The sequence below is a fragment of the Vipera ursinii genome, assembly GCF_947247035.1.
Source record: "Vipera ursinii genome assembly, contig: scaffold_114, whole genome shotgun sequence".
NCBI lineage: Eukaryota > Metazoa > Chordata > Lepidosauria > Squamata > Viperidae > Vipera > Vipera ursinii.
Window position 1 is genome coordinate 1 of NW_028148234.1, and position 25,423 is coordinate 25,423.

At 48.8% G+C, this 25,423-nt stretch overlaps 1 protein-coding gene across 1 annotated transcript in view; it reads right to left on the bottom strand.

The window, feature by feature from the left end:
* Positions 1–106: 106 nt before the first annotated feature.
* Positions 107–25,423, bottom strand: part of LOC310650668 (neurobeachin-like protein 2) — a gene marked incomplete at its 3' end in the record, with an annotated part of 85,024 nt that continues 59,707 nt past the window's right edge. Inside the window, exons 10-27 of the mRNA XM_083380250.1 lie at positions 24,693–24,770; positions 20,116–20,199; positions 18,575–18,673; positions 16,912–17,498; positions 15,915–16,047; positions 13,561–13,680; positions 9,940–10,258; positions 9,574–9,656; positions 9,349–9,441; positions 8,955–9,126; positions 8,661–8,794; positions 7,914–8,073; positions 7,330–7,432; positions 7,039–7,192; positions 6,049–6,207; positions 3,514–3,673; positions 1,454–1,539; positions 107–802 (exon numbers count right to left, since the gene is read on the bottom strand). Of these exons, the coding sequence (XP_083236376.1) occupies positions 107–802; positions 1,454–1,539; positions 3,514–3,673; positions 6,049–6,207; positions 7,039–7,192; positions 7,330–7,432; positions 7,914–8,073; positions 8,661–8,794; positions 8,955–9,126; positions 9,349–9,441; positions 9,574–9,656; positions 9,940–10,258; positions 13,561–13,680; positions 15,915–16,047; positions 16,912–17,498; positions 18,575–18,673; positions 20,116–20,199; positions 24,693–24,770 (3,420 nt within the window). The remainder of the gene's footprint in view (positions 803–1,453; positions 1,540–3,513; positions 3,674–6,048; positions 6,208–7,038; positions 7,193–7,329; positions 7,433–7,913; positions 8,074–8,660; positions 8,795–8,954; positions 9,127–9,348; positions 9,442–9,573; positions 9,657–9,939; positions 10,259–13,560; positions 13,681–15,914; positions 16,048–16,911; positions 17,499–18,574; positions 18,674–20,115; positions 20,200–24,692; positions 24,771–25,423) is intronic.

Sequence of the window (25,423 nt, forward strand, 5' to 3'; positions counted from 1 at the left end):
GGCCGCGCATTGGCAAAACGGGAGTCGCCTGCGAGGAGAACCCTGGACCAGAACCGAGATCTCCGCTGAGGCGAAGACTTCCGAGGAAGATCTCCTCCAAGCCCACCTGAGGGTTGCTCGTGTTGGAGATGCTGTCGCTCGGCAAGGTCTCTTGGTAGCTTGTCTCGTCCAGCACGTTGGACAAACTGGAACTCTTCCGCGCCCTGGAGCCCGGGAAGGGCTTGAAGTTCTCCAGAGGAGAAGGAGTCCCGGGAAGGCTGAGGGGGGTCTGGTTCCCACTTTCCAAGGTGGCCGCTGAGCTACTGCTGCCCAAATCCAAGCCCAGGTCAAAGGGGGAATGGGAGAACGGCGAGAGCGGGTGGTAGACCCGGTCAGCTGGGCCTGCTGGGTGGACCTCTCCCTGCCCAGGAAGGTCCATGATGTTGGAGGAAGAGGAATGGCTGGCGAGCTCTAAGGAGTCGAAGGATTTGAAGGCGTAAGACTGGAAAACCTTGTTCTTCTGGTTGGTGGGAGACGTGGACAGCTCCAGGAAACCTTCTGACAGCTCGTGGTCAGAAGCTTCGTAGCCCAGGGGGAGAAACACATCCAAATCTGGCAGCTCAGAGGTCAAAGGACTAGTGGAGCCCACCAGCTCTTTCCCTTTCTCCATGCTGGACTGCTCTGAGTTGGCCGAGTTTGACAGGCTGTGTTGGCGAGACTCGTAGGACTCCTTGACGTAGAGCTTGGTCAGGGTGTCCTGCCAGCCCGCCAGCTTGGCCAGTTGCTTCACCATGTCGTGCTGTGAGTAAATTAGGTGGAAGAGCTGGAGAGGGAGAGAAACAGGAAGGCAATGGGAGGCACGAACAACCAGATCCCCATGCCTAGAACTTCAACTCTCTACTTTATTGTTTTCTGCTTATAATACAGGAATCTGCCCAGCATTTGCCTGGAAACGGATTAGGCTCAAAGGCATTCAGGGGATATTGGAACTCAACTCTTGTGTTTATGCAATGAATCTAAGCTAATTCATCACGAGGAGGAAGAGGAGGAGGAGTGTGGGGTCCTTGGTGCTCTCTGAGCTTGGTGGTTTTCTTGCAGACATTTCATGACATAACTAGGGAACATCATCAGTGCTAGAAGGGAGGGGGTTTATGAAGAGAGAGGAGGAGGAGAAAGAGGAGGAGGAGGAGGAGGACTGTGGGGTCCTTGGTGCTCTTTGAGTCTTCCACCTCGCTCTTCCTCTTCTTCTTCCTCCTCCTCCTCTCTGCAAATAACCAAGCTCAGAGAGCACCAAAGACCCCACAGTCCTCCTCGTCCTCCTCTCCACAACCCCACTCCCTTTTAGCACTGATGATGTTCCCTAGTTGGGTAAGGAAATGTCTGCAAAGAAACAGCCAAGCTGAGCGAGCACCAGGGACCCCTCAAAACTGTTTCCTGTTTCACCTTGTACAAAGGTGTTCCAAGTCCGACATACCTTCCTGCAGATGTCCAGTCTGACTGTCAGATCTGCCCGGTGAGAGAGGTAAACAACAGCCATCAAATCCTTGTAGTTTGGGGAATCTGAGAATAAGAAAGCAAAAATCAAAATGGCTTTATGCTTATGTCCAAACCAATGACGGCTTCATGCTTGAGCTCTTACCAAAGCCAACTTGCCATGGCCAACTCACTGTGGGCCAACTCATTGAGGAACAAAAGCGACACTAATATCAAAGAAATGATAGGAAAAAAACCATTAAAGAAAGGATGCAAAACGAAGCACAGAATGAAATGTGAATGGCAAAAATTAAAATAATTTTTAATTTATTTTAAATAATTAAACAGAATTGTTAAATTGTCCCTCAGTGAGTTGTCCCACGATGAGTTGGCTGTGATGACTTGTCCCATTCCCATTTCTTGCAAACTCACCAATCCACAGTGGCAGATGTGAAGCAGCTGGTTCATACAATATGCTAAGCTCCAGTTAACCAGACACAAACTCGCTGGTGTATAGTCTTTGATGAATATATCAGTGTTTTCAACCTTGACTACTTGAAGATGGGTAGACTTCAACTCCCAGAATCCCCCAGACAGCCTGGCTGCCTGGGGAATTCTGGGAGTTGAAGTCCACCCATCTTCAAGTGGTCAAGGTTGCAAATACTGACTTAGAAATCCTCTACAAAACTAAGCAAAAAATAAGCATTGTCCCTTTTGGTAGTCAAACCTCACTGTCTAGAAGATCTCAAATGCTGAACTGTTTGTAAAAGACCTTGTCCCTTCATTCTAAACCTTGTTAAAACTCTTGGAAGCACTACCTTATCTTGGATTTGACTTGTCAGCTAGAATTTTTTGTCAGACTCAAATCACACAGCTGGCTAGGGGATTCTGGGAAATGAAGTCCATCCGTCTTCAAGTTGCCAAGTTGAGAAGCATTGCAAGATGCAGATAAGCCAACGGCTCAGCTCCCAACCCTCGCTTGAACCAGAAAGAAGCAGTTTGGTGCACTCCAGCATAAGGTGGGAACCTAGACTCAAATTGGGCTCCGTGGTCTCTACATATCTGAGAACATTGCCAACTGTGGGCTTCAGCTGTTTTTCCTTCTGGCTCACTGTTCTCCAGAGAAGCAAAGGGTCACACGTTCTGACAACCTCTGTCTCTCAAACCAAGCTACTCAAGGAGACAACATCCTCTTTAGGAAAGTACAAAGAATGTGCAAGCTTTCAGCTACTTTGAGTTAGCTACTACAAAACAGGTCTAGAACTCAATCAAGACCGTGCCCAGTTTCTTTCTAGATCCATCCTCCAAAATCCAGAAACTGAACCAGCACGTTGTGTATATGGAGATTCTTAGCCATCCAAGTCCTGGTTGTCCCAAAGAGGCTTTATTCAGGAGGCAACTGGACTTTGTTTTTCTCTGAAGACATTTCGCTTCTCATCCAAGAAGCTTCTTCAGCTCTGACTAGATGGTGGGGGAATCGAAGGATTTATACTCCTTTCAGACAGCTGGTCATTTGGTTTGAAAGAGGGGTCAAAGAGGCCCTCTAGGGAACTGACACAATCTATCTCTAGTCTACCACACGGTCCTTTCAGCAGTTCCAAGAAGGCTCCACACCTATTTGCACCACTCAGGTGACCCTGAGGACACAGATAAAACCTCCAGGTGGCCTCAAGGACTCTCTAAAAGAGGGCAAATGACCAGCTGTCTGCAAGGAGTATAAATCCTTCCATTCCCCACCCTCCAGTCGGAGCTGAAGAAGCTTCTTGGAGGGGAAGCGAAACATCTTCAAAGGAAAAACAAGAAAGCCGAGTTGCCTCCTGGAAAAGCACCTTTGACCAGCAGATCAGGAGAAAGCTACTTAGCTCCAAGATTAGGGCCAAGAATGATCCACGATGTTCATAATTAAGTGGGCAGGATGTGTAGTAGGACAACCGTGAAGAGTGGCGTTTCGGTGGGTTTGGGTCTTCTTACGATGGTCCTCCTGAAGCCCTACTGAACTTTGAGCTCAGTTTTCAGACACAGAAACCAGCAGAGGAACAATGAAACGCCCTGTGCAGCTACCTGCTCCAAGGACTTGTTCTAGAAGGCACCGGAAAAACAGTATGGAAACCGGGATGTCGTTCAGGTACGAGATGAAGCCATGATAGCCGATGTCCTTCAACTTCAAGCGGTGCTTATACCGTTCGTGGACCTTCTCGTACTTCAGCAACTTGTACAAAATCTGTGCAGAAACAAACAAAAAGACGCCAAGTGGTTTTCACTGAAGAGATATTTGGGATATCGGCTGCAATGCTCTGGACGGGCTGAACCACAACACCCATCGCACCCATCTGGCTGTGCATGATGAGAGTTGTACACCAAGGTCACTGGAGGTGACTAGGCTGGGAAAGATGTCTTCAATACAGGTGGCCCTGGACACAACCACAATTGGGCCCCAAATTTCCATCGCTATGCGAGACAGCTGTGAGGGGAGTTCTGCCGCATTTTGTGACATTTCTTGCCACAGTTGTTAAGTGAATCACCACCGTTGTTAGGTTAATCACATAGTTGTTAAGTGAATCTGGCTGGTGCTCGTCAGAAGTCTCAAAGAATGATCACGTGACCCGAGGACACTGCGACCGTCATAAGTATGAGTCGGCTGCCAAGCGTCTGAATTGTGATAAAACATGACCACGGGGATGTTGCAATGGTCATAAGTGTGAAAAATGGTCATAAGTCCCTTTTTTCCAGTGCCATTGTAACTTCAAACGGTCACTAAATGAATGGTTGTTAATTAAGGACTACCTGTATTAGGAAGGAACTCCACTGGGGCTGTTTTTAGCAGATGTACAATCTAGGGCAGGGGTGTTAAACTGCCGGCCCACGGGGCAGATGCGTCCCCAGGAAACCGCGCCCAGCCCATTGCCAGCAATGGAGAAAAAGCTCGGATACATCACGCGACGTCACGTGACGTCGTGAGTTTTGAGATGTCTGATCTAGGGCAATTCAGTGGATTTTGGGGATATTCCTGTCCAGAGATAAAGATCAAGAACCTTCACAATACTGGTAGGATTGTGGTTGTTTTCTCAGCCCTGTGCCAACACAGGAGCTTCACACACTGTTCTGTCCCAACCTACGTGAGTCCTTGTTCTGCTCACAAGGAGAAAGCCTTCTTCCAAGAAAAAGGCAGGAACCACAAGGAAAAAACCAACCCATTTTATTCTCACAGACCTGAGTCAATGTCCAAGGCAAACAAACACAGTTCACAGAAACTCGATCCTCAACATGAGCGGTTGCCTTTGGCAACAAACACCTCCCACACCTCCCCTTTTATTATTCAGCCAAGGCGTGGCTTCCTAATGCCTTCTCCTTTGCCTTTGGAGCCGCCCCATTGCATTCCTCTGTCCTGGTCGCTTCTCTTGCCCGCGCTTCCGTGCATCCTGAATTTGTCCCAGCTGTGTTTCAACCCTGTCCAACTCAGACTCCCAGCAAAGCTGTGTCTCAGCCTGAGCGCGAGTAGAGGGGCCCAGCTCCTCGTCCGACTGTAAGTCTTGGAGCTCCTCAAGAGCCTTCCTCTGAGGCTCTAATGTCACTCCAGGCCCCTCCTCCAGGCCCCTCCTCCTCCTCTGATTCCTCAGACTCAGCTGCCGGATCCACTGGCTGGCAAGGAATCACAACACATACAACCACAGCCTGGAAGCCTATAAGAGGGTTCTATGGCCTTCAGCTGAGAAGATTGGACCCAACCTTGTTTCCATCACTGGTAGAAGAACCCAGAACCCTGCTTGAGCAGGGGGTTGGACTAGAAGACCTCCAAGGTCCCTTCCAACTCTGTTATTCTAGTTCAGATCAGAAAATTAGATCCTTCTGCACAACGCTGCTGGTTTTGTGTTTATTTCACACCGCTGTACCTAAACAGGAGCTCCACACACAACCACAACCTTGAAGTACATGAGAAGCTTCAAGTCTCCATGGCCGTCAACTGGGAAGATCCAGTTGGACCCAACCTGTCTCCATCACTAGTAGCAGAACCCCGGGGAGATACCCAAACCTCACGGAGATTCTATGGAGGTTCTCCATCCTCCAGATCAGGGCTGTCCCACAGGTGCTTTTCCAGGAGGCAACTGGACGATCTTGTTTTTCCTTTGAAGACGTTTCCCTTCTCACCCAAGAAGCTTCTTCAGCTCTGACTGGGTGGTGGAAAACGGAAGGATGTATACTCCTTGCAGACAAGCTGGTCATTTGCATCCTTTCAGAGAGTCGTTGAGGCCACTTGTGGGTTTATCTGTGTCCTCAGGGTCAGCTGAGTGGTGACATCATATATCTCCAGTCTACAACACAGCCCTTTCAGCAGTTCCAAGAAGGCTCCACACCCATTTGCACCGCTCAGGTGACCTTGAGGATGCAGGTAAACCCACAAGTGGCCTCAACGACTCTCAGAGAGAGTACCAACGACCAGATGACTGCAAGGAATATAAATCCTTCCACTCTCCACCATTCAGCCATAACTGAAGAAGCTTCTTGGATGAGAAGCGAAACATCTTTAAAGGAAAAACAAGAACATCCAGTTGCGTCCTGAAAAAGGCACCTATGGGACTCATGGAGATGAGTTCCTACCTTGAAGATTCTCTCCCGGACTTCATCCGAGAACTTCCGTTGAATGAGTAGCGAGAAGAAGACCTCCACGTTGCCTGCCTCAAACAGGAAAGCAAAGAGCTGGTCCTGGCATGGAGAATTCTTCTGCAGACTCTGGATCACCTCCAGGATCCCACACACCTGTGAGACACGTCAGAAAACGGAAACTGCTGTTACGCCGAATCCAGGCAGAACTTCCTTCCAAAGCTTCTAAACTCAAGAATCGCAATGCAACAGTGTCCAGGTGTGTTCTGGGAACACATCTTGGAAAGGGCATGTTAAAGCTTGCTGAATGTTGCCTACAGTTAATCAGCTGATCTTGGTTCGCGATCCAGGTCTTCCTATGATAGATCTGAAATCTGAGATTAGAGCTCTCCTTATAGTAAGCCTGGAAAACCAGCAGCCCAACGCAAGAATCCTTACTTCAAAACATCTCTCTTCGAGAGGGAACTTTCTAAGGTATGGTTGACCTCAACTCCCAACATTCCTACAGCCTTTGGCTCTGCAGGAGGGGAATTCTGGGAGATGAGGTCTGATGTATCTGGAAGATGCCAGGCTGAATATGCAGGTTTACTTGTCTGGGAATGAGACAGCCATCCATCTATTTATCCATCCATTTATCTACCCATCCATCTATGCATCCATCCATCCGCCCACTCCTCTGTCCGTCCATCCATACATCCATTCCTCCCTCCCTCCCCATCCATCCCTCTGTCCATCCACCTACCTGTTGTCCACCCATTTCTGTGCTTCCATCTCTCCCTTTCTATGTGCATCTATCCCTCCCTCCCTCCATCTGTCCCTTCCTCCCTCCCTCCCTCCCTCCCTCCACCCACCCACCCACCCGTCTACCCACCCACGTGTCTGTGTGTCCATCTCCCTCTTTATCCATCACTCCACCCCTCCTTCCCTCCCTCCCTCCCTCCCTCCCTCCCTCCATCCATCCATGCAAGTTCTTGGTCTCCAATCTACCTGGTGCTCATCATTTACGGCTGCCAGATAGTTCATGGTGCTTTGCATCTCATTGCTGGAGATGTTCCTGCAAAAGAAGTCCTTGATCAGGCTGAAGAGGGACGTTTGCACTGTCCGGAGGTTGCCGGTGGCAATGGGCTTCTCCTTGTAGGTTCTGAAGAGAAGAAACAGGAAAAGGGTCATAATGGAGAAAGTAGGAAAGGAACAAGGGCAGTTGGTTGTCTGTTAGAGGAGAGGACACCTTGACCAGGAACTAAGCAAGGAGGATTCTGCAATGTTCTCTTAACTCACCCGTAATAGGTCCGGATGGAATCTAGGATGTATTGCACCCCATATTTCTTCCTTATCCTTTGTTTGTGGTCCTTAATTATATTGGATAGGTACTGGATGTGACCTATCAAAGAGAGAGACAAGTTGAGGAAGAAGGTGGGCCATACCTGCTAATCTCGCCCATCCTATTCTCAAGGCAGGGGTCCTCCTTAGATGGTCATGGAGTCCCACCTACATCTCTCTTTGAGTTATCATAGAAATGGAGCAACCTGACCCAAGAAAGGACATTCACAGGAAGTAGCCAAGTTATGGCTCAGGAAACGAAAGGAAGTCATTGACCTTTCAGAAGAATTTCAACCCACGGAAAGACTCTGTGATGCTCCAAAGGTGGAGAAAGGAACTTCTCTCTCTCTCTAAAAGGACCAATTTTCTCGGGGCCGATGGGGTCTTTCAATATTCTAGACCGGGGGTCTTCAAACTTGGCCCTTTTATGACTCGTGGACATCATGCCAGCATGCCTGGCTGAGGGATTCTGGGAGTTGAAGTCCACAAGTCACAAAAGGGCCACGTTGGAAGACCCCTGATCTAGACCCTCCTGAACTTACCCAGCCGGACGGCGAAGTCACTGTTGGTCCAGATGCGGAAGTCAAAGAGGAGGGCTTGGTAGAGGAGATGAAGCAAGAGGTTGTGTCCTTCTGAGGACACCTGTTCCATCAGAATCTGGGAGGCCATGAGGACATTCATGTCCACCGCTTGGCTGGAGACCTGCAGAACGTGGAAAGATCTACGTGAAGACTTTATCCTCCACGTAAGGTCAAGAAGACTGTCCATGGGCAGAATCCCTGTGGCTTCTTCTCATCATTCCCCCTTCTGCTCTTCCAGATCCAACCTTGTGGGATTTAATGCCAAGGAACTGATGCTCAGGACTACAACACCCATTATTCCCACTGAAGTTGAAGAGGAATTGAGGCCTCGCGCATGGTTATGGGATGGGATCAGGTGTTCTGTTGGAGCAGGGATTGAGAGACAACCCCGCCCTCGACTTTTATAAAGGGTTGGTTGGTAGATCTTTAATCCTGAGCATCAGAAAAGGAGAATGGCTGTCAAAGAATGAAGAAAGACTGGAAGATGGCGCAAAAAACTGTTATGGAAATACATGAGCCAGTTGTGTGCGGCGGCAGCAGCCAAAAAAAGTTAACACAATCCTGGGTTGTATAAACAGAGGCATAGAATCAAGATCATGTGAGGTATTATTAGTACTGCCTCCCGAAAAAGCATCTTTGAAAGAGCGGTCAAAATGTTGGAAACCTAGATGAGATCACCCCTCTACGGAAGTGTGCATGGATGCTCACCTTCTGGAGCAAAGCTCCAATGATGGCTGGACCGTGACACTGGACCAAACTCTCTTGATTGACTTGATGGCCACACAGGAAGTTCTTCATCAGTAGTAAAAATGCAGCCACTCCATTCTTCTCCAGCCTGCCCTCTAAAGATGGGAAAACCGACATGGAAACCATAATCTCGTGCACCATCTAAAACAGTGTTGCTCGAACCTGGTGACTTTAAGGTGAGTGGACTTCAACTCCCAGAATTCCCCAGCCAGCTTTGCTATCTCTATCTCTCCCAAACTGCAGATTTTTTCTCACCTGAAGATTTTCCCAGGGGAATGTGCAGGCCTTGAGCACTCCGTGAAGAGGTCAACTCTGGGCCCACCAAGTCATGAATCTCCTGGACATCCTTGCTTTCTTCCTCCTGAGATGCCACCTGATCCAGGAGAGGGAGGAGTGCTCCCATTCCACCAACACAATTGATGACATCCTATGCAGAACCCAAAAGAAAGCTTTATGAGTTGAGAACCATCACACCGTAGACCTCAGAAGACCCCCAAAGGAGTGATCTAAAGGTGGCGGTGGCAGAACTTCCATGGTGATCTAGCTTGGTCCTACAGAGAAGCTAACAGGTCAGAGTGAGAAGCTGGGACAATTTCCTCCCAACAGCCAAGATGGTTCCTCAAAGACGTGAGTATGGGTTCCCACCTACCTTAACGTCCCAGTTCACCACCTGATGCCCTGTCAGCCTCCCATCCAGGTTATGGTTTGGAGAAAGGTCCAGACAGATGTTGCTTTTACAGGCCTAGAGAACCACCGAAGGAGAAAAAGGCAAAGGCAAGCTCTGAGGATCTCAAACACGGTCCTGTCATCAGGCTAGGTCCTCTTTGTGGAGGAGGCTGACCACAGATGTGCAGAAAGTCAGATTTGGCCTTACCTGGGGTGTGTAGTACAAAAGTAGTTTGCTACTCAGTTCCCCAAAATCTCCCTCGGGCTTAAATGGTGATGCAATATTTGGTCCTGCGGAAGGAAACAGAGCTGTGGTCAAAGAAGGAAGACTTGGTGTCCTCAAGCTCAGCATGCAATAGGAACAGGTCCTCCTCAAAAGGACCATCCCTTGAAGTTCTGGATGAGGTCCTCCACCAAGAGGTGTCCCATCCTTACCTCCTGCTTTCCTCCTTGCTCTTGTCCTGCTCTGTTTGGACCATCAGTGTCCCCATCCCAAACATCCAGTCCAATTTGCCTATTCTTCAAGTGTCCTTGGGTGAGATGGACAACACACATGGTTTCTCCAGAGCCCTACCTGCCAAGAAGAGGGCCTTCACCTGAGCAGACTGGAGTGCCTCGTAGAAGATGGCGACTGACCCCAAGTGGCCCTCCAAAGAGGTGGGCATCCCCCACTCGGTGTCCTGGCTCCCCGCAATCATGGTAGAGACCATGCTTTCCCGGGGCGGGATGGGGGTCCAGGTATGAGAAGCCAAAGATGCTGGGAAGGACTGTGAGCGGTTCAGAAAAGGGTGCGCTGGGAACTCCAGATCTGGCGAGTGAGACGGGGGTGAGTAGATCGTGGACGTGGTGGTGGTGCGGTGGCCAGCAGAACCAATGCAGCAAGATGTGAAGGCCTGGTCAGGAAGAGGACAAACGTTGGACATTTAGAAGGTATACATATTTCTGTTCTTGTCCTAGACCTTCCTTTTTCCATGTTGTGGTCCTTCAAAACCACCAGAACCTCAACACCCTTCAGCCCTCTGAAACGATCATGCAAAATTGTGGCTGCTGAAGTCCAAACTACCTGGAGAACATCTGAAGATGATGTCTTTAAATGGTAGCCATCAACATCCCTCCCTGGATTTTACAACTGGACGTAGAATCATAGGGTTAGAAAGGAACCTTGGAGGTCTCCTAGTCCAGGAGTAGGCAACCTCTTTTATGACTTGTGGACTTCAACTCCCAGAATTCTCGAGTCAGTCATGCTGAGGGGAAAGGGAGAGGTTTCTAAGCTGAGTGACGCTGGTTCAGGAATTCTGGGAGTTGAAGTCCACCAGTCATAAAAGAGCCAAGGTTGGCCACCCCTGGCTTAGGCCTAGGCCGCTTTATGACATGGACTTCAACTCCCAGAATTCCCGTCAGTCATATTGAGGGGAAAGGGAGAGGTTTCTAAGCTGAGCCACGCTGGTTCAGGAATTCTGGGAGTTGAAGTCCACCAGTCATAAAAGAGCCAAGGTTGGCCACCCCTGGCTTAGGCCTAGGCCGCTTTATGACATGGACTTCAACTCCCAGAATTCCTGAGTCAGCCATGCTGAGGGGAAAGGGAGAGGTTCCCAAGCTGAGTCACGCTGGTTCAAGAATTCTGGGAGTTGGAAGACCACGAGTCATAAAAGAGCCCAGGTTGCCCACCCCTCTTCTAGTCCAATCCCTTGTCCAAGGCAGGAGACGTTGTATTTTGAGCAGAACTGGCCCACTGGGAAGCTCCAGGTTCATGATGGTATCTCAAACAGTCCACCAAGTTTCAAAAAAGGCCAAGGAACCCACGAAGGAGTTCTTCCTACAAGGAATCCATGATTTTACACACTTCCCTCCATGGAGAAGCAGAAAGATGGAGAAGGTGGTAGAATTAACCTTCTGGATTTCAGATTGAGGAGATACAGTCAGGACAATGACACACAAATGGAGAAGAAGGATATGAACAATCTCCACTCCAAACCGGAAATTGGATTAGGGAAGTTTTTTTTTTAATCCCATTTATATCCCACCCTTCTCCGAAGACTCAGGGCGGCTTACAATCTAAGAAGCACAAATCAATGTGCTTAGCAATAGCCTTCATTCTATGTATGTGCCTGCTTATTAGGGCTTTCACACACACACACCCCAAGCGGCATTATTACAAAGTCAGCTTATTGCCCCCAACAATCTGGGTCCTCATTTTACCTACCTCGGAAGGATGGAAGGCCGAGTCAACCTTTGGTTCAACAGCAAACCAAACTATCCATCTCTTCACTTGAGTGATGGACAATCAACCCAAAATGTGGACTTTTCCTTTTTCCCCAAGCTCAGGAGCCCCAAAGATCAGGAAGGTCATGGCTGATCTTCTCTGCTCACCATCTGAAGGCTATTCAGAATAATAACTCTACAGCAGGGGTCTTCAAACATGGCCCTTTTATGACTGGTGGACTTCATCTCCCAGAATTCCTCAGTCGGCCATTTTGACGAAACTGCGGGCTTGGATCCAAACTCTCAGGAGTCTTCAAACTTGGCCCTTTTTTGACTTGTGGACTTCAACTCCCAGAATTCCTCAGCCAGGAATTCGTCAGCCAGCCAGGGGTTTGAAGACCCCTGCTCCACAGCAAGTCCTTGATTTACAATCATAAAGGAGTCAGCCCATTATGATCATAAGTTGGAATGGGGATCAGTCATGTGACCAGCTTGATTTTTACAACTTTTTTTGTTGGTCGTTAAGTGAACCACTGCAGTCATTCAGCGAATGCTACAGTCACTAAGCGAACCAGAAAGCGTTAATGCTTTGCCATGGCAAGTTTTGCCGAACACTGGAAATAACTGCTGGTTTTCATCGTCATAAAATGAGATCAAGTGATAGTAGGATGCTGCAAATAGTTGTAAATATGGCTGTACTGACCGGGGCCCAAAGGCTGAGTATGCGACTACAGGGTGGGAGTGACTCTTAGAACATTGGATCTGTGTCGTAAATCCCATTTTTGAGGTCTGCTGTAAATTCTGACGGGTTGTTCAGCAACCGATCAGATGTTGAGGATCACCTGTAGGGGCCATCTCTGCCAATTTTGCTGCTGAAGATGTTTTTTGTAGGATCTTTGAAGGTGGAATAGGACAACTCACCACAACCAACTTTTCTGGGACAACTTGCTACAGCTAACTCACCCCAGGACAACAAGCCACAGGATAATTCAACAAACACAAAATTTAAATATAATTTCGATGGGCCAATAATAGTAAAATAAAGTCAATCCAGAAATACAAGAGTTACAATAATTTTGATGAAAACGTGATCACCCATTAGAAAAATAAGTGAAATAAAGTATTAATATAGCATTGAACAGTCCTGCGATAAGTTGTCCCGGGGTGAGTTTTACTGCCACGAGTTGGTCATGGAGAGTTGTCCTAGATCCCTTTGAAGGAACGAATCCAATCTACCCGCCGTAGGCTGGGACATGTTCTGTCCCAGCCTACGTACGTCTTTGTTACTTCACAAAGGCAAACCCCTCTTTTAACAAGTAGGCTGGAAAACCAACCCCTTTTATCTGAGTTACAGACCTGCTAATTGTCCCAAGAGTAAAAGCAACAGAACACGTTTTCCAATGGAGAATTGTTCAAAAGCAAAATGGAGCACGAGTCAAACAGGAAATAGTTCATAGGAAAGCAAACAAAACTGGAGTCGTTTGCAAACGGTTGCCTTCAACAACCAGCCCTGCTCACACATTCCCTTTTTGTTATGCAGCCCCAAGGCGTGGCTTCTCAGTGCCTTCTCCTCCTTCCCTGGAGTCGCCCCATTGCCTCCCTCTGTCCTACTCCTGTGGCGTGTCTGCGTTTACAAGCCTCTATAATGTCCTCCAGCAGTGCGTCCTCAGAGTCTGACTCAGCTTCCCAGCACAGCTGGGTCTCATCCTGAGCACGAGTGGAGGGGCCAGGTTCTTCATCAGATGGTAAGTCCTGTAGCTCATCAGAGCCTTCCTCCGACTCTGATGGCTCCCCAGGCCCCTTCTCTTCCTCTTCCTCTGATTCCCCAGATTCAGCTACCGGGATCAAAGGCTGGCACAGAATGACAACAGGACACCACTGGCTTTCCTAGAGCTGTCACAAGTACTACTGATTTTAACAATCCTCCAATTGTCCACGTCTGTAATTTTTACAGACCCGTCAAGATGTACGCCGTGATCCGAGGACATCTTACCTCACTGACGGATGGGAAACGCAGCTGAGCGACTTTCTGGAGCTGACCATCCACAAAAATGTTCACCTGGTTCTGACTGAAGAGCCGGCGGCCCACAATGTGGACGACATCAACGCAATGCTAGCAAATGAGCAGAAGCAGAGATTACTGGGTTTCACCCCAATGGGACAGCAACATTTGTCAAGTTGTGGATACAGAATGGAAAGACAATGAATAGCATTGCGAACAAAACAGGGATCGATTTGGAAAACTATCAGCCAAGCAGATACTTTGCAAGAGATACATTCTCCAAGTGGCATCTTACTACAGGTAGGCCTCGGCTTACGACCACAATTGGGACCTGAATGTCAACGCTCCTAACATCGGATGTTTTTGCATTGACAACAGATGGAAATGTAGCCATCTTTTCCCTTTCGCTTTTAGAGTTAGACGATGCTGGGAGGGGAGGATGCGAACGAGAGTTCAGCTAGACATAACAACACTAAACTTAGCATGACAATCAAGGTTATTGAACTTAGAGCTGATAGAGAATTGGCGGGCAGGAGATCTGGAGAGGAAGCCTGCGCTTTGAGATAATTGGAGAACGTGATTTAGGACGGTTAATTGGAGGAGGGAATTGTGCTTTGATACTATGTGCCCAGGGGAGAGGAATTCAGTTTTTGGCTTCGATTATGTAGTGCCAATATTATGCTACTCGAATAAAAGATCCTTTAAGGTAAACAACGCCTCAAAGTTCTTTTGAAGAGTTTCATCTGTTGGAACCATGACGCTCAATTTGTATTGCTAAATAATGTGGTCGTTAAGTGAGCCATGCCCAATGTTAGGACTTTTTGCTGTTAAGGGTAAAAAGCCGCCGAGGGTTGTTGAGAGTGAGCGGGCAGCCATATAAATTTTCTAAAGAAATAAATAAATTGCAGTTATTCAATGAATCACAAGGTCGTTAAGTGAATCCAGCTTCCCTATTTACTTTGCTCGTCACCAGCTATCGATTGGGAAGGTCACAAACAGTGACCACAGGATCGGGGGACACAGCAATCGTGGTAAATACATACCGGTGCCAAATATTTGAATTTCGATCACGGGACTGTGGGGATGCTGCGACGGTCATAAATGCAAGGATTGGTCATTAAGTCAGCTTTTACAGTGCCTTTGCAATTTCAGTCTCTAAATGAGGACCACCTGTAGCCGCTTCCCTGTTTAATCTGATGCTTTTCTTGACTCCACTAAAAACAGACCCTCTGAAGATTAAAATTCCTTTTAAGCTTCCTAAATTGATGAGTGCTGGTTAGAGATTTGGAGGGGGGGGTCACTCTGTGGTTTCCCCAGATAAATCCCCCCAAGGTTGGCCACAGGAAGTGGACGTCAGAAAAGTCAAGATGGCAGCCATGCTTATGTGATCCGAATCCTGCAATTATCTGTGTGAGTCTTTAATTGGCCAGAGATGCCATCTTGACTTTTTTTGCCCCTCTGTGGATATTCCAGCACTCTCCCCTCTCAAAAAAGCACCTCAAGTGTGTAGGTTTTTTTTTGGGGGGGGGGTGTTCGTCAACACAGCCATCCAGATGAATCTCCTCAAGATAATCTCAGTTGATCTGAGTTTAGCTGTCCTCCATCACAGAGTTCCCCCAATCTTTCTGGTTTTGTGGACCGGCTGGAGAGTGGGGAGATGGGGTTCTGTGCAAGTGGCCGTCAAGCGCGCATGCATGCAGCTCCATTTGCGCGACTGGCTCTGCCACTGACTCCATTTGGAGTCTGCATGCATGTCACTGCCTGCTGCTCGTGCAAATGAGGCTGCGTGCATCCCTTGCCCGCTTTTCCGTGGCTGGTTGCAAACAGCTTCTGGCCCATCAGTGCAGGGGTCCCCAACCTCTGGGCCGTGTGCGGAAATGGCTAGCTAGTGTGCACACGCACAGGCGTGCATTCCCCCCACTTGTGCTATCACCCGCGGCCCCATCTGCGCATGTGCACGAACAGGGACAAGCGCAGAGTGGGTGTCTGTGGCCCATTTGCGCATGCACGAACAGGGCCAATAGCCCAGGTGAGCTGTGTGGCCCATTTGCGCATGCGCATGGCTCCAAAGCATGCCGCACGCGTGAATGGGGCTGCTAGTGCCACACCAGTGTGTGTGTGGTCTGGTGTGTGTGCAGGCGCACTAATTTTGAAGCTGCTGTCCTTCCCTCCGGTCCGTGAGCCAGGAAAGTTTGGAGACCCCTGCATTAGCGGGCTGGGGCCCAGAGGTTGGAGACCCCTGCTTCAAAATCACTAGAGATCTAACTCAGTTGCATGTGGCACCTCACGGACCCCCCAATTTTGTCCCCAGACACTGCAAACCCTCCCGCCCGGCCATTGCTCACCCAGGCTGCGTCATTGAAGGGAATCTCTGGCAGAGCGACCGTCATATATTCCTTCTTGGTGCAGACAGCCACCACCAGCATGCCCTCCGTGGTGAAGAAGGCCTCGAAGCCGGTGCCGCTGGCTGTGAAGAAGCTAGGTGCGATGGGAGGGAAGGACAGGTGGGTGACTTGAGCTCAGGGTTTTAGATTTACCTGAGCAGGTAAAACCCGATTTCCAAAACTAAGTGGACAATAGACTTTCCCCAGCAGGATGGCGCAAACCTCTCTGCCTTTTCAATTGTGGTTGAATGAGAGTCAAGGGCTGTGCTGCTCAACTGTGGCAACTTTAAGTGGAGTTCCACTCCCAGAATTCCCAGCCAGTATTTAAGTCCACCCATTGTAAAGCTTGCAAGCTGGGGGATTCTGGGAGTGGAAGTCCACTCATCTTAAAGCAGGCCAGCTGGGGGATTCGGGGAGTGGAGGTCCTCCCCTCTTAAAGCATGCCAGCTGGGGGATTATGGGAGCTGAAGTCCAACCCTCTTAAAGCATGGCTGGCTGGGGGATTCTGGGAGTGGAAGTCCTTCCCTCTTAAAGCATGGCCAGCTGGGGGATTCTGGGAGCTGAAGTCCAACCCTCTTAAAGCATGTCAGCTGGGGGATTCTGGGAGTGAAAGTCCACCCCTCTTAAAGCATGTCAGCTGGGGGATTCTGGGAGTGGAAGTCCACCCCTCTTAAAGCATGGCTGGCTGGGGGATTCTGGGAGTGGAAGTCCTCCCCTCTTAAAGCATGGCTGGCTGGGGGATCCTGGGAGCTGAAGTCCAACCCTCTTAAAGCATGTCAGCTGGGGGATTCTGGGAGTGGAAGTCCACATTTCTTAAAGTTGCCTGGGTGTCATCTTGGTTCCATGGGCTTCCAGCCCTCTCCATAGTCCCCAGCCCCCCCATTCCCCAGCCTGCCCAGATCAGGAAAGACCAGGTCACATCCCAGCACCTGCATGCGCTAGCTAGGCGCCCACAAACCTGTACAGCTGCTTCCGCTTCAGCCGGCCCGTCTCCTCCAGCGTGTCCTTGGTTTCTTCAGCAAGGAGACACAGCCAGGCGTGGAAGGCGAAGCCACCCCCGGGCCACTTCTGGATGGTGGGCACCATGATCCCCGTCATGCTGGGCGTCAAGTCGAAGTACTGCAGCGCCCGCTCGGGTCCCTCCTTGCGCGCCATGCCCGAAAGAGCTCGCACGACCTGCACCGTGTAGGGGTGGCAACCTGCGCCGTGCTCGGTCCGGAGGAGTCTCAGCAACTGCCGTAACTCGCCCGGACGGATCGAGAGACTGCCGAGGACTTGCAGCAAGTCGACAAGGTTCTCGGTGCATTTGTGGTTGAGATTCTGCTGCGTGGCGCTCAGGGCCTCTAGCAGGTAGCCCACCATGCCCGCCCGGACACAGGTTGTGCGGCTCTGGAGAGAAGCGTTGCAGATTTTCTTCAGCCACTCTGAAAGGAAGATCTGGAGGTCTCGAGAGGTGATCTCGGGAATCCACTGGGTCAGGATCAACAGCGGCTGCTCATTGTGGATGAGACGCGGAGGGGAGGTGGTGTGATCCCCTTCGACAGCCTGGGAAAAGGGTCACGGGTCTGAAGGTGAGTTACGGTTGATTCTAATTCTAGCCCTAATTCAACTCTTAATTTTATTCAATTCTAATTCTAATTCAGTAGTTCTAATTCAGTTCTAATTCCAATTCCGATTCTGATTCCAATTCTAATTCCAATTCCAAATCTAATTCTGATTGCTATAATCCTAAACCTAAACCTAATTCCAATTTGATAATTCTAACTGAATTTGAATTTTAATTCAATTCTAATTCTGATTCAAAATTTAATTCTTTCAGTTATTCTAATTCAATCCTATTTCATCCTAATTTGATTTGAATTTTAATGCAGATTTGAATTCTAATTTGATTCTAATTCTAATTCAAATTCTAATTCAATTTGAATTCTAATTCAATTCTAATATCAAGATTCTAATTCTAATACAAATGTAATTCTAATTTAGTAATTCTAAGTATAATGCAATTCTAAATTCTGATTCAATTCATTTTAATCCTAATTCTAGTTCAATTCTGGTTCTAATTCAATTCTGTCCCTAATTCAATTCAATTCTAATTCAATTCAATTTAAATTCAACTCTAATTCATTTCAAAGTCTAATTCTAATTCAATTTTAATTCAGTTCTAATTCAAAAGTAATTCAATTCCCATTCTAATTCAATTCAACGACACTGTTTTTCGGCCTTCTAACAACAACAACAACAACTGCAACTACAACAACAACAACAGAGTTGGAAGGGATCTTGGAGGCTGTGGCAGGGCCGCGGCAGCTTTCTAAACTGGCAGCAGCAGGTCTCCAAACCGCACCTCCGCCCGAAGACCAGCAGGTCTCCAAACGGGTGTTCGGGCGGAGGTGCGAGAGAGATGCGCGTGCACCAGGCAACTGGGAGCTGCAGGAGACGGCTCAAAGAGCCGCATGCGGCTCCGGAGCCGCGGGTTGCCGACCCGTGTTCTAGACCAACCCCCTGCTCAGGCAGAAAACCCTGCTACACCATTTCAGACACAGGGCTGTCCGGTCTCTTCTTAAGGACCTGCGGTGATGGAGCAGCCACAGCTTCTGGACCAGAAAGGGCGAACTTCTCACCATGTTAAGCAGCTCCTGGATCAGCTTCTTGGTGGGCTGACTTTGGCTCTTCAGGACCTCGTAGAGGTGGCCGTAGCCGATCCGTTCTTTGAAGACCTCCTGGGGAAGAGGGCGGTCAGTCAGGCTCCGCCAGGCCCAGGCAGACTTTGCAAAAGTTCAAGGAGTCTCCCTCCCTCCCTCCCTCCCTCCCTCCGTCTCTCTCCATCCATATCCATCCATCTATCCATCCATCCATCCATCCATCCATCCATCCATCCATCCATCTCTATGTATCTATCTATCATCCATCCATCCATCTATCCATCACTCTCATCTATCTATCATCCGTCTGTCCATCCATCCATCCCTCTCTCATCTCTCTCCATCTCTATCTCCATTTGCTTATCTATCTATCTGTCTGTCTATCTATCTATCTATCTATCTATCTATCTATCTATCTATCTATCTATCTATCTAATCTATCTATCTATCATCCGTCCATCCATCCATCCATCTCTCTCATCTCTCTCTCTCTCTGTCTCCATTTGCTTATCTATCTGTGTGTCTGTCTGTGTGTCTGTCTGTCTGTCTCTCTCTCTCTCTATCATCTCTATCCATCATCCATCTATCCATCTTTGTCTATCTGTCTGTCGATCTATCTTCTCTCATTCATCTATCCATCCATCATAATAGAAGAGAATATTTGTAGCTCAAGGATTGAACTGTGGGTGCCCTCTGGGCTGGGTAGTTTCCTTGCAAACATTTCATGACCCAACTCGGGAACATCATCACTGCTAGGAGGAGGAGGAGGAGGAGGAGGAGGAGGAGGAGGAGGAGGAGGAGGAGGAGGAGGAGGAGGAGGAGGAGGAAGGACGGACTGTGGGGTCTTTGGGGCTCTCTTTCCTTGCTAGCCTTTCAACTAGGGAATGTCATCGGTGCCAGGAGGGAGGGTTAGGGTTGCTCTCTCGTTATCTGCAGTCCCTCCTAGCCCTGATGAGGTTCCCTAGTTGGGTCACGTGACGCCTGCAAGGAAACCACCCAGCTCAGAGTCTGTCCTTCCTTCCTTCCTTCCTTCCTTCCTTCCTTCCTTCCTTCCTTCCCTCCTTCTTCTTCCTCCTCCTCCCTCCTGGCCCTGATGAGGTTCCCTAGTTGGGTCACGTGACGCCTGCAAGGAAACCACCCAGCTCAGAGTCTGTCATTCCTTCCTTCCTTCCTTCCTTCCTTCCTTCCTTCCTTCCTTCCTTCCTTCCCTCCCTCCCTCCTTCCTTCCTTCCTCCTCCTCCTTCCTCCTGGCATTGATGAGGTTCCCTAGTTGGGTCACGTGACGCCTGCAAGGAGACCACCCAGCTCAGAGACCACCCAGGACCCCACAGTGTTATTTCCGTTGGGCTGCAAGCTGATTTCCTTGTCTTCTCTTCCTGTACCCTGTTCAAGTTGCGGACCCCTCCCCCCCACTTCCCAATTTCACTCTGGGGTGCAGAGGCAAGAGTAACGGCCAGCCTGCACGGCAATCGCCCTCCTGCTGCCTTCAGACATCGCAGGGCAGACCCTGGTGGGCTTACCTTAGCCGCGGGGGAGGTAGCCATGATGGAGGTGAGGACCCCGATGGCGTGAATCGGAATGGCTTCGGAGCTGCTGTCAAAAACCTGGTGGGAAGAAAGAGGAAAGGATCTCAACGCCCCAAAACGACAACAAAATTTCTCCCGGGTGGACTAACATCTCAAGAACTTCCAGGTGGGATGTTCAGAAGAAGCAGAGGGCTGTGAGTTCAAGTCCCGCCTTAGCCATGAAGACCAGCCGGAGGACCTTGAACCAGTCACCTCCCCTCGTCCCAGCCTACCTCACAGGACTGTTGTTGTAGGGAAAATTAGGGGAGGAGGATCCGTTCACCACCTTGAATTATTTGCAATTATAATAAAAACGGGACACAAATAAAATGAACAATAAAATAAAATAAAATAAACCCGGAACAGGAGAGGTCAAGAAAGGGAATACAGGTAGTCCTCAAGTTACAACTATTCATTTAGTGGCCATCTGAAGTTACAACAGCACTGAAAAAGACGGATTTTGTCTACGTTTCACACTTACCACCGTCGCGGCATCCCCATGATCAAATGATCAAAATTCGGACGCTTGGCAACTGACTCATATTTATGACGGTCACAGTGTCCGGGGTCACGTGATCCCCCTTTTGACAAGCCAAGCCAACGGGGGAAGCCAGATCCACCTAACGACTGTGTGACTAACTTAACAAGTGGAGTGATTCACTTAACAACTGTGGCAAGGAAGGTCGTAAAAGGAGGCAACACTCACTTAACAAATGTCTCCCTTAGCAATTTTGGGCTCCACTGAGGTCATAAGTCAAGGACTAGCTTTATTTGTAATGATAATAAAGACAGGATATAAATAAAATACAGTATAATAATAATAATAATAATAATAATAATAATAATAATAATAATAATAATAATAATAATAATACTTAGTCTGGAAAAGGGAGAACTTGAGAAAGGGAGTAATAAAACTTTCTGTCAAGTTGGAAAGTTGGATAGTGACAAAGCACCACAAGAGCCACAACTACACAGCCCCTCACACAGACAACAGCTTCTGACCCAGTGACTGGCAAGGAAGCCAAGTCAAGCCATTAACTTTGCAAAGATTGCATTAAGCTGCAGCATCCGTGGAACACAAAAGCTAACATTGAAACAACATTAAATCACGTTGATCGATAAATGAAGATTAAAAACAACAGAGGGCTGAGAAACATCGCTATTACAGGTTCAGCTATATATAGGCATTCCTCAGCTTACGACCACAATTGAGCCCAACATTTCTGTTGTTAAGCGAGACATTTGTTAAATGAGTTTTGCACCGTTTTTCGGCCTTTCTTGCCGAAGGGGTTAAGTGTTTGGCCGCAGTTGTTCATTGTTGTTCTCAGAAGGTCGTAAAACAGGATCACGTCACTCCCCGGGACCCTGTGACCGTCATAAATATGAGTCAGGTGCCAAGCGTCTGAATTTTGACCACATGGAACACGGAAGATGCTGCAATGGGCGTAAGAGTGAGGATAGGTCATAACTGACTTTTTCCAGTGCCGTTGTAACTTTGAACGGCTACTAAACACGCTGTTGTAAGTCAAGGAGTAGCTGTACAGCAAGTCCTTGACTTACGACCATCTGTTTAGCAACTATTCGAAAACGCAAGAGCACTTAAGAAAGTGACTTATGAAAGTGACTTATGACTTATCCTCGCACTTATGACCATTACGGCATCCCCATAGTCGTGAGATCAACATTCGGACACCCAGCAACTGGCATGTACTTATGACAGTTGCAACATCTTAACATGATCAAAAGTCGTCTGCTTGGCAACTGACTCATTTTTATGACGGCTGCAGTTTCCCAGAGTCACGTGATCCCTTTCTGTGACCTTCTGACAAGCAAAGTCAATGGGGGAATCTGATTCACTTAACCACCGGGGCAACAGAGGGCATAAAACGAGGTAAAAAAACTCCCTTAGCAACTGTCTCATTTAACAACGGACATTTTTGGCTCCTTTGTGGTTGTAAGTTGAGGACTACATGCAAATGTCCTGGAGAGGCTGCAAATTAGGAAAACCTGTCAGGATGTGAAGCTGAGATGACCCTTTTCCTTTCCTGACTAGTTAATTGCTTTCTCCCACCCCCTCCACAGACATGCTCCCAGTCAGTTTCACACATAAGTTTCACACAGATTTTTCTTTCTTTTTAACCAGCCAACTTTTAAAAGTGTCCCTCAGTTTCCCTGACTACAGAAAGCCAGCAGGAGGAAAGGAATTCTGTTTGTTTAATGCAGATCCCAGCAAGCTTGAGGAAGTTTTCTGCTTGAATTCAGATAACCATGGTTTCCCCAGAAGACACCAAGCTGAAACAAGCATGCAGTCTTTCCATTTATTTGGGGCTGTAATGTCTGTGACAGGGACGCGGTGGCTCAGTGGGTTAGGACGCTGAGCTTGTTGATCAGAAGGTCGGCAGTTTGGCGGGTCGAATCCCGAGTGCCGCATAACAGAGTGAGCGCCTGTTACGCGTCCCAGCTTCTGCCAACCTAGCAGTTCGAAAGCACGTAAAAAATGCAAGTAGAAAAATAGGGACCACTACGGTGGGAAGGTAACAGCGTTCCGTGCACCTTTGGCGTCTAGTCATGCCGGCCACATGACCACGGAGACGTCCTCGGACAAGCGCTGGCTCTTCGGCTTTGAAACGGAGATGAGCACCGGCCCCTAGAGTCGGAAACGACTAGCACGCATGCGCGGGGGAACCTTTTTACCTTTACCTTTAATGTCTGTGAAGAACCACAAAGATCCTGGCTTGTTCTCAGCAATTATTGAGCGGTCCTCAACTTACAACAATTTGTTCAGTGGCCGTTCAAAGATACAACGGCACTGAAAAAGTGACTTTTGACCGTATTTTCATACTTACAACCATTGCAGCATCTCGACTGGTCATGTGATCAAAATTCAGATGCTTGGCAACTGACTCGTATTTATGACGGTCGCAGTGCCCTGGGGTCACGCGATCCCCTTTTGCGACCTTCTGACAAGCAAAATCAATGGGGAAGCCAGATTCGCTTAACAACCGTGTCGTTAACTTAAGAACTTCTGTGCTTCACTTAACGACTGTGTCAAGAAAAGTTGTAAAGTGGGGCAAAACTCAGTTAAAAATGTCTGTTTTAACAACAGAAGTTTTGTGGTCACAATCCGAGGACAATCCGTATGCTGTTCACTAACCGGCTCCTTTCTCTGAATGTGGGTGCCGAGACGAACAAAAGTGGATTTGAATCCACAGAGGAGAAATTTTGGATTTCTTGGCAGGGCCAAACCAGCATGCAAAACACGGTTTGTTTTAGGACTACTAGGCTTTTCAATCGCCCTTCCAAACATTTGCAAAACCACCAGATCCAGGAAAGCTAGGAATTTCTGCCTTGCAAACAAACCACAGAATCTTTTTTTTTATTTTTAAAAAACAAACCATCATCCTCTCTGCTTTGAAACTGATGGTTGAAGGGTTCCGTTTGGGGTCTCAACGGCGTGCGATGGGCAGGGTTCTTCCACCTTTTCCCCCTCCTCGTTGTAGGAGGGGTGCTGGGTTCGAATCTCCTCCCAGGAGCCCCATTTCTGACAAACACACATTCATACAAGGGAGGATGGTTTGGAGGTCCTTTTCACCAGAGGGGGGGGGGCGCCTGAGGACAGCTGGTGTTAGAGGCTGGGGTCTCTCCTCCTACCCAGTGGTGGGCTGCACCAAAAAGAAGCAGCTTTGATGACCTCTCTACAAGCAGTCCTCGATTTACGACTGCTTGGCTTAGCGGCTGTTCAAAGATACGATGGATGGACCTCCCCCCAAAGGTGTTTATGATATGGGTCTGACATTCCAATGGCTCCCCCCCTCCCCCACCCCACCCCTGTGGTCACTTATAACTATATGGAATATTTCACGATCAATTGACGATGATTTACGAGGCTTTTTTTGCTGCAAACCGCTGTTTATTTCCTTCCTTTTCCTTTGATCCTCCCTCTCCCTCTTTCCTTCTTTTTTCCTCTGCTCTTTCCTCCTTCTCTCTTTCTGTTTCCTTCCTTCCCTTCCTCTCTCCTTCCCTCCCCTTTCTTTTTCCTTTCTTTTTCCTTTCTTTCTTCTTTCTTTCTTTCTTTCTTTTTCTTTCTCCTTCTGTTTCTTTCCTTCTCTTCCACCCTTTCCTTCCCTCCCTCCCTCCTTCCTTCTTTCCTTCCATTTTCCTCCCTCCCTTTTCCCATCTCTTTCCTTCCTATTCTAATTTCCTCCCTCCCTCCCTCCCTTCCTATTCCTTCCTTCCTTCCTTCCTTCCTTCCTTCCTTCCTTCCTTCCTTCCTTCCTTCCTTTTCCCATCTTTTACCTTCCTTCCTTCTCTCCCCTCTCTTCCCTCCTTTTCGCATCTCCCTCCCTCCCCGCCTCATCTTAAGACGTTGCCCAGGACTTCCCCCGTGCAGGTTTCCAAACAGCACCCCCCCCATTCGTGAGAAGCGTGCAAAAGCTGGTGGAATGCCCCCCCCCCCGTGAAAAGAGAGCAGCCCACATGCAGCCCACATGCACCCCTGCCACACCACGAGAAGCAGCAGGAGGCTATACCTGACGGATCTCCATCTCTGTCAGCAGCCGTGTGGCCAGATCCCTTGCAGGGGCTCTGCACTCACTGCTCAGGTAGAGCTGTCGGAAATGGGTTCAAAAAACCAGGGTCATTCCAGATGGGCGAGGGGGGGGGAAGAGGCCAGGCCTGGGAGGGGGGGGTCTTCCCAGAAAAGGAGGGACCCAGAGATTTGGCCCCAGTTGCACAGGGAGCAGAGCCCAGCGCTTCTGGAGAGGAAGCAGGCTCTCTGCAGACCAGAACATTGAATTGCCCAGATTTTCAAAACAGAAGGGAAGGTTGTAGCTCAAGGTTGGCATCTCTGTTCTCCTTGGGGCTCCCTGAGCTGGGGGGTCTCCTTCAGACGTTTCATGACCCAACTGGGGAACATCATCAGGGCCAGAAGGGAGGAGGAGGAGGAGGAGGAGGAGAAGGAAGGGCTGTGAGGTCCTTGGTGCTCTCTGAGCTGGGTGGTTTCCTTGCAGATGTTTCGTGACCTAACTAGAGAACATCATCAGGGCTAGAAGGGAGGAGGAGGAGGAGGAGGAGGAGGAGGAGGAGGAGGAGGAGGAGGAGGAGGAGGAGGAAGGAGGAGGAGGAGGAGGAGGAGGAGGAAGAAGAAAAAGAAGAAGAAGAAGAAGAGGAGGAGGAGGAGGAGGAGGAGGAGGAGGAGGAGGAGGAAGGACTGTGGGGTCCCTGGTGCCCTCTGAGCTGGGTGGTTTCCTTGCAGACGTTT